General features: G+C 41.9%; 1 protein-coding gene across 1 annotated transcript in view; it reads right to left on the bottom strand.

Annotated features, from left to right (window-relative positions):
* The window catches only part of npr2 (natriuretic peptide receptor 2), an 82,885-nt gene that overhangs the window by 33,128 nt on the left and 34,439 nt on the right, over positions 1–15,318 (bottom strand). Inside the window, exons 9-10 of the mRNA XM_083794008.1 lie at positions 8,496–8,570; positions 6,302–6,379 (exon numbers count right to left, since the gene is read on the bottom strand). Coding sequence (XP_083650134.1) covers positions 6,302–6,379; positions 8,496–8,570 — 153 coding nt within the window. The remainder of the gene's footprint in view (positions 1–6,301; positions 6,380–8,495; positions 8,571–15,318) is intronic.

Below are 15,318 nucleotides of genomic sequence, written 5' to 3'. Positions count from 1 at the left end.
GATTAGTCAGTGGTGGAAAGTAGTCACAGTAAAAGTATGAATACTGCAATGTAAGAAATACGCAAGTCATTCAAAATGTACTTGAGTAAAAGTATTGGTATAAAAATGTACTGTTATTGGTATCAAATGTACCAAAAATAGAAAGTACTCATTATACAGAATGTCCCGTTTCGCAAGATTTAAAATGTATCAAATGTTTTGAAAATAGCAGATCAAAGGCCTTGCCCCCCAAGTGGCCTTGCCCCTAAAATGATCAAATGCCAGGCCTGGCCACGACGCGTTGTGAACTTGTAGATCTGCTTTTTTCAAAGAGACGAAATAGTCTGGAGTACACGTGGATGTGGAGTAGTATCGAATACATGTAAATACTCAGATAAAAGTACCTCAAAACTTTACTCAAGTTAATGTACTCAGTTACTTTCCACCGTAGAATGGCAGTAATGTCAGAACCGATCCGAGCAGTCTAAAAACACGGCGGCATGGAAAACGTTTATTAATGCCATGCTCTCTTTTTATGATGCTGGACGCTTTCCAAAACAATATAAACACATTCAAACAAACAACTCCAGCTTTTTAGGGAGAGACAGCTTGGAAAGTACACCGACTGAATGCACAACGACAGCATAAACACGGGGAGAAATCGATGTAATGTTTGAATGATCATTCTTATTCCATTCTGTAAGGGGACATCTTTTTCACATTCAGAGTTAAGATCATTCTCTCTTATTCCTACTCCAAAAGGCAGTGGTTCTCAAAGTGGGGTCCGGGTACCCCCTGGAACCCCCTCAAGGACCCATGGGGTCCCCGGACCCCACTTTGAGAACTAAGCCAAATCATTGGTAACTCTGATAGTATACAAATGGAACCAAATGGAGCGTCCATTTGTATACTCTGGGTTATGGGAGTCTGTGGCCTAATACAATGTCATTGAAAGAAATTGAGAATCACTGCAATTAGGGGCCATCTATTTCACATTCATAGTTAAAATCATTCTCTCTTATTCCACTCTGTAAGGGGACTTATTTTTCACATTCAGAGTTAAGATCTTTCTCTTGAATGCGTCAGGGGACATCTTTTTCACATTTCCACATTCAGAATTAAGTATTAAGTTATCACTCAGTATTTCGCTGTGTACCAGCAAAGCTCATGAAAGCAATAATGGTCACACGCTCTTGCAGCCAAGCGTGGAAAAACCTTCCAAAACACTGTTCACAACTTTGAAGAAGTTGTGAACTGTTCTTTGGGGTTTTGGAACGCATTTCATGGAAAAAGGCAGAAGGAAGGTGTGAGTGACAGCTGCCCTCACACCAGAAAAAAAAATGGGGGAAAAAAAAAAGTGAGTTAGTCGCTCCTGTTTCCCGACTCGGGAGAAGTTAGCCTACCCTTTGGCCTATATAATTTCCCCTGCTGAACACAAGCGAGAGAGCGAGGGAGGGAGGCGCACCAAAAGGGAGAGAGGAGTAGGCAGCGGTGTAAAGTAACTAAGTACTATTTACTCAAGTACTGTACTTAAGTGCAACACTGAGGTACATTTACTTTACTTGAACATGTTCATTTTTTCCAATACTAACTGTTGTTACAAGTTACTCTGCTGATTTTCATTGTATTACTACTACAAAAAACACTTCACTATTCAAGATTCTGCCAATGCTTTTCAATCAGGGTCGCGTTTTGTTTTTGTGGAAATCCACGAATGGCAACAAAGCGCTCCTTTCCCGTTGAAAAGCATTGGCCGAATCCAGTGCATAACAGAATCAAACAGAAACGTACCCTTAGGTCAGTGGTTCCCAAACCTTTTCATCTCAAGGACCCCCAAATTGACACAGATTAGTCCACGGACCCACATTTTTAGATATGTGTAAAATCAATGTTCTGAGAGTGTACAAATGGAACCAAATGGTTACAGACCCAAAAGTGTCCATTTGGTTCCAAACTATCATTTAGCTGGGGACCCCCTAGAACTCCCTCAAGGACCCCTGGGGGTCCCCGGACACCAGTTTGGGAAACACTGCCTTAGGTCACACCAATTAAGGCTTACTTCTACCTACAGTATGAGGGTGGATTCTGCCAATGGGAATGGACCGTTTTATTGCCGAAATCCTCGAATGGCAACAAACTGCTCCGTTCCCATTGAAATGTATCGGCAGAATCCGCCCTAAAATTCCAGTCTGACATGACATGACGTAAGCCCAATTCTTTACTTGGTCAATTTGAGTTAGCCGTAGATCAGCTATTTTCGTGTTTCAATATTTGTATTAAACAGAAAAGGACATGGACAATACATGAACGCATATCAACACAAGGGCCATTACGGGTCGGGAACCACCTTCTGTAACAGTTTTTTGATTAAGTACAGAAAACTTAGATCAAGGTCTAGAAGGCATACCTATTCTACGGAGCCCTGAAATGGCCACCGAACAAAATATATATATAATATCTCGTCGAGATAAAACATATTTTGTTCCGTGGCCATCCCAGGGCTCCGTACCTATTCAGACCAGAGTATAATACACATCACACTATACAGTAGCTGCCACCATCTTCTCTTTCATTATGCAGATTCATCCCCTGCCTCCCGATTGGTAGAACATCCTCTGTCACCCCAATACACATAGCATTTGACCACTCATCCCCTATATGAGGCGCCAATGGCAGCCATGCTTCTATGAATTCGGCCAAGCTACGGGGCCATAGCCATTTTCAAAAAGGTTTGTCAAATTCAGAAAATCTTTTGCACATTTATTCTGTCACGTACAAGTGACAAGTACTTGTGACAAGTACTTGTCACAAGTAGTGACAAGTACATTAAATGTTGATGACCCCTGCTTCATGATGTAGGTAAGAAATGTGTATACTGCTGCCTCCCCCAGGCCAGCCGGGGCTCCTGATGGAGGGGAAAGGAACTGCTTGGAATAATGTGTTCCTTCCACGGAATCCACCCACTACGTCCAGCGTCCCAATCATGGGATAAAAATAAATAAATGTTTATACAATATGTTTGCACTTTCGCTCGAGGCAAATTTGGAACAGAGCATAATTTCCTACATTGTCGTTTTGTTACGCTCACCTACAGCACTAAAGAAAAAACTGAGTACTTCTTCCAAAAGGTTCCACCACCGAGGAAAAGAAAAGAGGAGTTAGGAGAAACGGGGAGGAGGCAAACGCAGGAGGTTGGAGGAGAGAGAGAGCGCTAGCTAGCTTGGAAGACAAGTGGTTAAGTTTCCATTGGCAGGCCTCTCTTCCCCATCTGGTTGGCTTTTTCATGAGCCGGGGCCCTGACAGGCCGTCAAGCCCCCGGGGTGTCTGAGTAGCTGCCAGCACAGACGAGATGGCTGTCTCTCTCCTGTGTGTGTGTGTGTGTGTGTGTGTGTGTGTGTGTGTGTGTGCTTTTTCTGACCGACCCACAGGCCACAGAGGCATCTACGCACTAAAATAAAAAACACCACAGAGTTGGGGTTTTTAACCCCGGCGAGCGTTTCGTACGCTCGCCGGGGTTAAATTAACACGTTGGGTTTTTACAGTGTAAGCACCCCCCCACCGCTCTCCCCCCCCCCCCCCTCTCTCCGCCACGCCGCAGACAGGAGAGAAGAAAGGAGATGAGAGAGGAAGTGAGGGGGGGAGAGAGAGAGAGAGAGAGAGAGAGAGAGAGAGAGAGAGAGAGAGAGAGAGAGAGAGAGAGAGAGAGAGAGAGAGAAGCAGACAGATAATGGGGAGATAGAGAGATGCAGTACAGTAGAGCAAGGGCTCCCAACGAGAACGCTCAAATATCCATGGCCTCTGATGTGGAGCGTCCTGGGTTCATGAAAAGGCCCTACATAAATGCAAGCCATTATTATTATTAAGGCATATTGCATATTGCAAAATGTCTTGAAAATAAATAAATTTTCAACCAGAAAATAGACGATCTACAAGATCACAATGCAGATCACATAGCAAACTAAGCATTGTGAGCTTGCAAATTGTACATTTTTGCTATTTTTTGTTTTAAATTTTGGGACATCGTGGCAACCTTTTTTGTTTTAAAGATTTTGACTGTTAACTCTTTAAAAGTTATTAAATAGAATTTGAATTTAAATACAAATCATAATGATTATTTTTTCCCCTTTTTTTGTCTCCTTTCCTTTACAACTGGCCCCCCTGGCGGACCCCCCTCGGTCTGTGGCCCCCACTTTGAAAACACACATTCTGTAAAGGCCAGGATGCCAAAAATAATTGTATCCACAGCATGGCTGATAACTTGATTACAAAAGACTTTCCAGACCTTCCAAGAAGCCTGATGTCATTCCTGACTTAAGGGTTTCCCTGTGCCTCGCTGGGTTTTTTAGTTTTCACTAAAACTCATAATTAATTCTGTCACGTGTTTTCCCCTTCTGAATATTTCTCATCAATCACAGTACAATTACTCATGTACAATACTGAGGTACTTTTTTAGTTTACTTAAGTCCATTTTTCAAAACCTTTTACTGGTATTTTTGTACTCCACTACAACAATTATATGAAAACTTTAGTACATTAACCACTGAAAGTCTATTTTATACTTTTATACTACAATCTGTTATTTTTGAAAGATGTGAAGTTTTAATTACTTTTGGTACTTTATACATATTTTGATGCCAAGACTGCCTGTACTTTTATTCAAGTAACACTGAAAGGGTCAGCAGAAAAAGATTGATAGTTCGCCAGGAACAAACAGACCTTCACGGGTGAATGTCAGTTCCATTAGTACAGTTACTAATGGAACTGACATTCGGTTCCATTGGAACTCTATTAGAACAGAAACTCACATCCTACTTATTCAAATATTAGTTCTAATATAACTATGCAAACAACACGTCAACCGGAGGAAATTAAGCAGCTGATGCCACGAAAGCAACTGCTTGCGCACTTTTTTGTTGCTGAAACTGTTGTCGCTTTTGTTGTTGATGCAACTGTTCTTCTGCCTTTGTGCATATACGTAGGCCTGACCATGACATCGAATGAAGGAAACTGAAGGATAGACAGAGGTTTTGTGATTTGTAAACTGTGAGGCTCTTGGCTTTTTCTACCTGGAGGTGGCAATGTTCTTACTTGAATAGTAAGTAATCTTTGTGGCAACACACTTAATAGAATAACCTAATTGTTTACATTCTTATAATACTGTAGGTATAGTAGGTACTCCATTTAAGAGGGTTTATTTGCCAAACATCCAAGGACACCAGCTATTGTGCTTGTTCCACTGCATAAGAACAACAAGAGAGTCTAATAATAACTGCATGGCTTCCACGTGCAACTGAAAAAGGCTTTGAGACAGTTAATTATCAGTTAATCATCTGGCTGACTGGATGGGATTCCTTGAATTTGTGTGCCAACGTTGCTGAGCTGTGAGCTGCGTAGAGCAGCGCGAGGTGAGCTGTGTGGTTTGCTGTATCGTATCAAAAGCAGTTTGAGCTGAGCTGGGATTGGTCTAGCTTCGTAGGGACATACACAGATAGAGCTGGGATTGGTCTAGCTTCGTATACACAGATAAACTGTGCCCATACAGTGTGGACACAGTGTTTTCTACAAAGACTTATTTTTTTCTTTGTTCGTCATGTATATATATTGTATTTGGTAAGGGTAGGCACTAGGCATAATAACTAAGCTTATTATCTTCAGCCTACACCTTTTTTGGTCATACCAATGTATTATGTACAATGTGATATTATTATATCACTACATAATGTTGTATCCTTGACCTAAATGACGTTATATTAGCAAAGATAGGGGTGATTAAAAAAGGTTATGCCAACAAAGGTTATGCCAGCCGGTAGTACTGTAGTCACAATGTAATGCTTTCAAGTTGTTGTGGTTTGAATAGATCAGGGGTGTGGGGGGATCGTATCCTAGCAACACCGAAAGCGCTAACTCTCATTGGTCGTGTCATGAGTAAAATGAGCTGCTGTGCATTCTCAGACACAAGGTTCACACACAGGGGAGCAGAGTGGGAGGAGGAGGACGGCAGAATTGTTGACTTACGGAACACGTCTTATAGTTTCCAAACACGGGACGATTCCGTATTTTATGGGGTGTACTGTGTGGTATTGGTAACCCAACGCTGTTTGGAAAATCCCGGTAACGCAAGGTTATAGATTCACGGCCGGGAAAACCTGTGGTGGTACATGTCCCACGGACCAGCACCGGTCCGCATACCGGTGGTTGGGAACCTCTGTACTATATAGTAGGGGTTTATTAGGCCCTTTTAAAAGGTCTTATGGGGGGAAATATGAATGATATACCTTAAAACAGAGAGTGAGCTGTAGGAAAGCGTGTGAGCTTAACTTACATGTTTGAGTTCAAACAGGACTTGTCTGGTCAGCTCTATCCTCTTCTTGTTGACGTGTTTGATGGCCACCAGGTTGCCCTGTGTGGAACAAGACAGCAACAGAGAAACGGCCTGAATGAACTGTCAAAGTGTATACACAAATTACCCACGTAAAAACCCCAGGAAAGTGTTTGTCTCCCAAACATCATTAAAATAAGATCCGTTTACAAAAGGGGTCAAGTGGCCCTTTAAGGCCTTGATACAGTATAGTTGATGTACTACCGAAAAGAGCCGATCTGCATATGCTCACAATACCAAGTATGAATTGTTGTAGTGTAGTGTGTCACTGATGGAAGGTTTACTGTAGCATTAAAAACAACGATGACAAGGGTGTAGTGTAAAGAAAATGACATGCAACATCCCTGTAATCGTTAATATTGTTATACTGACACACAAGTCCTGTGTTAAATTGATACACAGGACACTTGATCGAGACTATGGGCACGGATCATGGAAACAGAGAGAGAGAAAGAGATACTCAGAGAAAGAGATCTAGAGAGAGAGAGAGGGGGGGGGGGGGGGCAGGCAGGCAGGGAGAAGCCAATCAGAATAGCAGCTGGCTGCATACTAGCCTCCAGGTACATTTGGGTTGGATTTCGGTGTGCAGGGGATGAAGGATTCTGTGTGTCACATTGATATGTGCAGATCAGTAAATCAGCAGAGCGGAGTGGAGAGGAGAGGAGTAGGGAGGCCGCACGCATGCACGCACGCAAGCACACACACACACACACACACACACCAACAGGCCCGTTGGTACCAGTGTTGACTTGAATAAAATGTAATTTAATTGTAGCCATATTTTAGTCATCTGAAATGCTTTTGTGTCAGTCTAGTTTTGGTCGACTAAATGCACAGGATTTTAGTTGACTAAATCTAGTTGATTTCGTACACAAAAATTATATTTTGGCAGGCCTAGGTGGCGTTGAAATGGCTGACATTGACGAAATTGTCAATATATTTAGTCTTACCTTTAGTCATCATATAGCTTCGTTTTTATTCAGTGAAATAATGCGGGGGAGGCAGTGGCTGAGTAGGTACAGCAGCTTGTCTAGGAACCCAGGCTTTGTGTTGAAGTGTCCTTGAGCAAGACACTGAACCCCTAACTAACTAAGCTACCGATGAGCATCTTATTGGTGCCTGGGCATTGCTGCCTCCTCCTCCTCCTCCTCCTCCTCCGTCGTGTTGAATGTTTGTGCGTGTTTGATTGGGGGAATGTGACACACACTGTGAAGCGGCTTTGGATAAAGGCACTATGGAAATGGCCACGTACCATCCATACCGCCAAAACAAAGCTAACCTAGGTGTAAAAACTAAATGCACACCGCGATTTGCCTAAAAGCTGGGCAATTAAGTGAAAATATAGCTAATCCGACATTTAGAACCTCTAACCGACTTAAATCTTAGAATTATTGAGAAGCAGTTTATATATACAGTATGTACATATACAAATGCTTTCCCCGGAACAGGAACGGCTAAGCGTGGTTAAGCACTAGACGAATGGACAATTTTTTTTCTCTTCTTTCCTACTATGATCAAGTAGGGCATTAATTTAGAAAAACTACAAAAGTTAAAATATAGAGATAAGAGGTTTCCTGCCATAACGGCAACAATAAAAAAAAAAATTATGTTGTTTTATGTAAATAATACATACATTTGTTTTTTAGTAATATTAATGTATTTTTCTTTTTCTCAGTTTTTGGTTCCCATTACTTATTAACATAATCAGGGAACTTTTTTTTTTGGTTTTTTTACTCTATGTACCGGTGACATAAAGACCACGAGGCTTGAACCTCCAAAGAAAAACGGAACACCTCGTTATTTCAGTGTGGGCGCTCCCGTCTTTTCCAACCTTTCCTCTCACCTCTCTCGATCCCTCTCCGAAAAAGATAAATTAACAATAACGAGAAGGCTGACGGCCATGTCCAGACTGTGAGGTGGGAGTAGAGAGAGAAAAAGACCACCAGAAAAAAACACCACTCGCTCTGCAGCTCACATTAAAAACCGACTCGCTGTGCTCGCCCACACAGCCTCTCTCTCTCTTTCTCGCTCTCTCTCTCTCCCCTCGCCGTTTTCTCTGTGAGCGTGTGTGCGCGCGTGTGGGCGGGAAAGGAAAGAGCGCAGGAGTTGAAAATGTCAGAACTCACTAAATCCTTACCTTAAAATAGCCCGTTTTCGCAAATAGCTGATATTTTCCATGGGCAGTTATCAAGGAACCGTAGCTGGAGCCCCTCTGCAAGGACAAGGTGGAAACAGAAGGATGGGACAAACATCATGTGTTAGGTATTTGTGGAGGATGAGAAGAGTAGAAGAGAACAACAAATGCATCTAAGCCTGGTTTATATGGCGCCGTTTTTTGTTGAGGTATACAGTAGCCCAAAGTCAGTTGGGGCTAATCACAAATCATGTTCGTTGCTGTCGGATGGGAACCACATACTGTACAGTATGGCCATTAAACTGTTACTTTTCGGGATTCAAATTAAATAAATAGCTAAATGACAGGCGACCTACAAGCTCAAAACGTGTGACACTGTAGTTAGTATGACGAAGTAGGGCGATATTTACAAAAAAATAATAAAAATGAATACAAAGTTAAAATATGGAGATGAGGATTCTACCAGACAGCAACGATGTGCTTTCCCTGTATCCCTTCGCAACACACCGTCGTATAAATGCATAAATGTAAAATGATTAAAACATTCATTATAACACTCCCAGTCACTGTTGACTGGAAACCTATGTCCAAAAACTGTTACTTTCCAGGAAATCATTAAAATAATAAAATCATTAGTATTATAGTTACATATTGTATTATTAAGTTAACTTAAAAGATTTTGTTTGCACTTTCCATTGGTTAAATCTTAAATCTTTTTCAACTTTGCATCCCTAATATGGGCATGTCATTGTAGATAACATTTTAGGGAACTTTCAAAATTGCCGATCTACAAGCTCAAAACACATCACAACGCGATCCGTTGTGAGGCGATCGATCGACTGTTGTCCCTACTTTATTTTTATGATCAGTACTTTATTTGGATTTTTTACAAATACAGAAAAAACAAACAACAACATAAACACAAACAAATAAAAATAAAAATAAATCAAATTAAAAGTTTAAATTAGTTTACACGACCAAACACGCAGCATCATCAACCGTATCATATGTATACTAATACAGTAAACAATCAAAAGGGCATTGCCTGACCATGGATCACATCAAGGACCTGCAACATGACTGAGGAACACGTTCCACTTCGAATCATATTTAACTGATTATTCATCTTAAAGGATAACCTCTCCAAAGCAGCCACAATACCAAGCTGAGTGAACCATACATGTGCTGGAGGCAAATCCTCAGACTTCCATTCCTTAACAATGATTTTCCTGCCCACCATTAATGCTGTGACTGTTGTCCCTACTTTTGCACGACAGCGTTAATTAACTACTTGAACCCCAGCTCCCCTATACGGGGGACAACAACAGCAGACCAAGTGCAGATGTAACTCGGGTCCAGTGATTAATGAAATTAATGTATGATAAAAAAAGAATAAAGAAAACAAATGATGGATATGCTGTATACAAAATATGAAATATGGAGATACAAGGTTTCTGCCAGACACAGCGAGGATGAGCTTCATTCGTGGGCGGCTGGCTTGTATTTATTTCCACCTACGTTTGAGAAAATGTCCTCTTTCCATATATTGTTAAACTCCAAACCTTGGACAGACGTCTGCAGGGCACAGCGTGAATAGAAATGGAGCGCGCCCACTGCATGCAGAGGGAGGGGTCAGTAGTTCACTGGTTGTCAAAGTGGGGTCCCGGGACCCAGAGGTCCTTGGTGGGGACTTTATGCATTTATACGTTGGCTATTCAACAATATCAGATGCACAAGCTCACAGCTCTGCAAGCTTGTGCATCTTAGGCAGATTATGAAGCACTGTACTTAGTTATTCTATCATGATAGATGAACTGAATATGTAATGTTTCTAGGTAGATTATGAAGCACTTATTTATTCTAGGATTGGATGCTCTGTGTTTCTTTTCTCACCGGTCCCTCCTTTTTTTAATGCTGACCAATGGGAGCTGCGCTCCAAGATTTCCTATGCACTTGTGCAAATGGCAAATAAAGTATTCTATCTGCCGTTTTTGATGATTTTTGAAAAATATCAAAACGTGTTTAAAAAAAATTATAATTCAGATTGTCTTTTCCACAAATCTTCTCTTCTGGGGGTCCCTGGCAGGCTGGCACAAAATATTTTCAGATGGGTGTCCGACTGTCCGTGGCCACGAACATGATTAGTTTATAGAACAACAAGTACGTATATAAATATGAATCAGTGTAGAGCGTGACTTCTCCACTAGTCCCTGCCTAACATTTGTTGACGAAATTGTCAATATATATTTAGTCATAGTTTAAGTCATCATTGCTTAGTTTTTATTTCGTTTTTGCCAGTCGATTTTTCGTCATAGTTTTAGTCAGTTCGTTTTTATTTACTTTTTGCCAGTGAAAAAGGCTAATCAAAAATTGTTTTGCCATAGTTTGTCATCATAGCTCATTTAGGTTTTGCATAAATAAGACTTACTATATTTCGTTTTAGTCGACGAAATGAACACTCCTGCAGATACTGCCAACACATGGCAGGCTGGAAACTACATACAGGGCCTGGAGAAGGACCGTGTTTTCCACAGTTATCATGCAGGAACTGGGCTGAAAACCAGTAATGAAAAAGGTGTGCGCATGTGCTGCCATGAACGCTTGCACGTGTGTGCATGCATGAATGCTTGCACATGTGCACTGGCTCTCTCTCTCTCTCCACTCTCTCTGTGTGTGTGTGTGTGTGTGTGTGTGTGTGTGTGTGTGTGTGTGTGTGTGTGTGTGTGTGTGTGTGTGTGTGTGTGTGTGTGTGCGCACATGCGTGTGTGTGTCTGTGTGTGCATGCGTGCGTGCATAAAATTACTAGGCTATACTTGTGAGGGCCAAATATCCCCACAGGTATGGTAGAATGTGAGCTATAGACATTGTGAGGATTCAGCTTGGGTTTAGGATTAGACATTATTTTAGAGGTATAGATATATTTTGGGGTTACAGCTGGGAGTCATGCCTGATTTATACCTAGTTAGTAGCTCATCTGCAAGTGGGCTTGAAGATCAGCTATCATCATCGGTGCGCAACACCACAACTAAGTACAATTGAGGCTTTAGGGTTAGAGTTAAAAAATAATTATATATCCGTCCCGTGAGAAGCATTAGTCCTGGAACAACAGAACTTGATACTTTTAGAAAGTGATGGGGTATATTTAGGGATCGCTGCCAGACTGTGGCTTATACTAACAATCACATCATAATATGTGACTCGAGTCCCACCACAAAGACAGTCACCTTCCACAGACCACTGGGAAGCCTTTCAACAATTAATGATCAATGATCAATCAATCAATCACATCACAGGAGGAACCAGAAACACAGATACAGTACTCCTGGTACTTGAGTATGAATGGGACCCATGGTACTGGCACTGCAATGAGAGTCTTTACCCAGTACCCAGTCTTTCCCACTGGCAGAGATGGCATCGCAAACTGCCAGAAAAACAACAGCTTCTTAATCGCAAGCTTGAGGCTTTGCCAGCACTACTGTGGAAAAAAGGCGATATTAAGCTCAAAATTGTGTAGAAACGTCCGTGGGCTGCCAACACATCATGAGATCACTCTGAATGACCACTGACCAGTAATCAAAATGGAGCCGTAACATTTAGTGTTTCTAATAGAAATGTAGATGCCTTTTCTTAAACCCTGAACACACACAAATGCTAACATAACACCCAAATGAAATACATTTTAAAATGCTAAACTCTAAAGTGTAATTTAGTGTTGAAATGAACTGATATTTAATCTAACAGCATGTATCAATTAGTTATAGATGAACAAATTAAAGCCCAGCGTCCGTGTTGTTGGGAAAGCGTTCGCAAAGAATAGCAGCGGGTCGCATTGCTTGTCGATCTGCTATTTTCAGCTAAACCTTTCCCCACAATAACAGAAAAAAGACAAGACACTACTATAGCGCCCTGAGGGACTCCATGGTAAACCATATGGGCTGTAAGTGGTTAAGTATAAATGAGATTAGGCCAGAAGACTATACAGTGAGTACAGTATAACAGTACCAGAATACAGTAACTACAGTATAACAGTACCTGGGAGAGGGTCAGCCCTACAGTATAACAGTATCTGGGAGAGGGTCAGCCCTACAGTAACTACAGTATAACAGTACCTGGGAGAGGGTCAGCCCTACAGTAACTACATTATAACAGTACCTGGGAGAGGGTCAGCCTATACAGTAACTACAGTATAACAGTACCTGGGAGAGGGTCAACCTATACAGTAACTACAGTATAACAGTACCTGGGAGAGGGTCAGACTATACAGTAACTACAGTATAACAGTACATGGGAGAGGGTCAGACTATACAGTAACTACAGTATAACAGTATCTGGGAGAGGGTCAGCCTATACAGTAACTACAGTATAACAGTACATGGGAGAGGGTCAACCTATACAGTAACTACAGTATAACAGTACATGGGAGAGGGTCAACCTATACAGTAACTACAGTATAACAGTACCTGGGAGAGGGTCAACCTATACAGTAACTACAGTATAACAGTACATGGGAGAGGGTCAACCTATACAGTAACTACAGTATAACAGTACATGGGAGAGGGTCAACCTATACAGTAACTACAGTATAACAGTATCTGGGAGAGGGTCAGACTATACAGTAACTACAGTATAACAGTACATGGGAGAGGGTCAGCCCTACAGTAACTACAGTATAACAGTATCTGGGAGAGGGTCAGCCTATACAGTAACTACAGTATAACAGTACCTGGGAGAGGGTCAGCCTATACAGTAACTACAGTATAACAGTACATGGGAGAGGGTCAGCCTATACAGTAACTACAGTATAACAGTACCTGGGAGAGGGTCAGCCCTACAGTAACTACAGTATAACAGTATCTGGGAGAGGGTCAGCCTATACAGTAACTACAGTATAACAGTACATGGGAGAGGGTCAGACTATACAGTAACTACAGTATAACAGTATCTGGGAGAGGGTCAACCTATACAGTAACTACAGTATAACAGTACATGGGAGAGGGTCAGACTATACAGTAACTACAGTATAACAGTACCTGGGAGAGGGTCAGCCCTACAGTAACTACAGTATAACAGTACCTGTGAGAGGGTCAGCCTATACAGTAACTACAGTATAACAGTACATGGGAGAGGGTCAGCCTATACAGTAACTACAGTATAACAGTACATGGGAGAGGGTCAGCCTATACAGTAACTACAGTATAACAGTACATGGGAGAGGGTCAGCCTATACAGTAACTACAGTATAACAGTACCTGGGAGAGGGTCAGCCCTACAGTAACTACAGTATAACAGTATCTGGGAGAGGGTCAGACTATACAGTAACTACAGTATAACAGTACCTGGGAGAGGGTCAGACTATACAGTAACTACAGTATAACAGTACATGGGAGAGGGTCAGACTATACAGTAACTACAGTATAACAGTACCTGGGAGAGGGTCAGCCCTACAGTAACTACAGTATAACAGTATCTGGGAGAGGGTCAGCCCTACAGTAACTACAGTATAACAGTACCTGGGAGAGGGTCAGACTATACAGTAACTACAGTATAACAGTATCTGGGAGAGGGTCAGCCCTACAGTAACTACAGTATAACAGTACATGGGAGAGGGTCAGCCTATACAGTAACTACAGTATAACAGTACATGGGAGAGGGTCAGCCCTACAGTAACTACAGTATAACAGTACATGGGAGAGGGTCAGCCTATACAGTAACTACAGTATAACAGTACCTGGGAGAGGGTCAGACTATACAGTAACTACAGTATAACAGTACATGGGAGAGGGTCAGACTATACAGTAACTACAGTATAACAGTATCTGGGAGAGGGTCAACCTATACAGTAACTACAGTATAACAGTACATGGGAGAGGGTCAGACTATACAGTAACTACAGTATAACAGTACATGGGAGAGGGTCAACCTATACAGTAACTACAGTATAACAGTACATGGGAGAGGGTCAGACTATACAGTAACTACAGTATAGCAGTACCTGGGAGAGGGTCAGCCCTACAGTAACTACAGTATAACAGTACCTGGGAGAGGGTCAGCCCTACAGTAACTACAGTATAACAGTACCTGGGAGAGGGTCAGACTATACAGTAACTACAGTATAACAGTACCTGGGAGAGGGTCAGCCCTACAGTAACTACAGTATAACAGTACATGGGAGAGGGTCAGCCCTACAGTAACTACAGTATAACAGTACCTGGGAGAGGGTCAGCCTATACAGTAACTACAGTATAACAGTACCTGGGAGAGGGTCAGACTATACAGTAACTACAGTATAACAGTACATGGGAGAGGGTCAGACTATACAGTAACTACAGTATAACAGTACATGGGAGAGGGTCAGACTATACAGTAACTACAGTATAACAGTATCTGGGAGAGGGTCAGCCCTACAGTAACTACAGTATAACAGTACATGGGAGAGGGTCAGCCTATACAGTAACTACAGTATAACAGTATCTGGGAGAGGGTCAGCCCTACAGTAACTACAGTATAACAGTACATGGGAGAGGGTCAGACTATACAGTAACTACAGTATAACAGTACCTGGGAGAGGGTCAGACTATACAGTAACTACAGTATAACAGTACCTGGGAGAGGGTCAGCCCTACAGTAACTACAGTATAACAGTACCTGGGAGAGGGTCAGCCTATACAGTAACTACAGTATAACAGTACATGGGAGAGGGTCAGACTATACAGTAACTACAGTATAACAGTACATGGGAGAGGGTCAACCTATACAGTAACTACAGTATAACAGTATCTGGGAGAGGGTCAACCTATACAGTAACTACAGTATAACAGTACATGGG

This window comes from Protomyctophum parallelum (genome assembly GCF_964188405.1).
Source record: "Protomyctophum parallelum genome assembly, chromosome: 21".
NCBI classification, from domain to species: domain Eukaryota; kingdom Metazoa; phylum Chordata; class Actinopteri; order Myctophiformes; family Myctophidae; genus Protomyctophum; species Protomyctophum parallelum.
The sequence above is the reverse complement of the archived record's forward strand: the minus strand, read 5'-3'. Positions and strand labels throughout refer to the sequence as shown.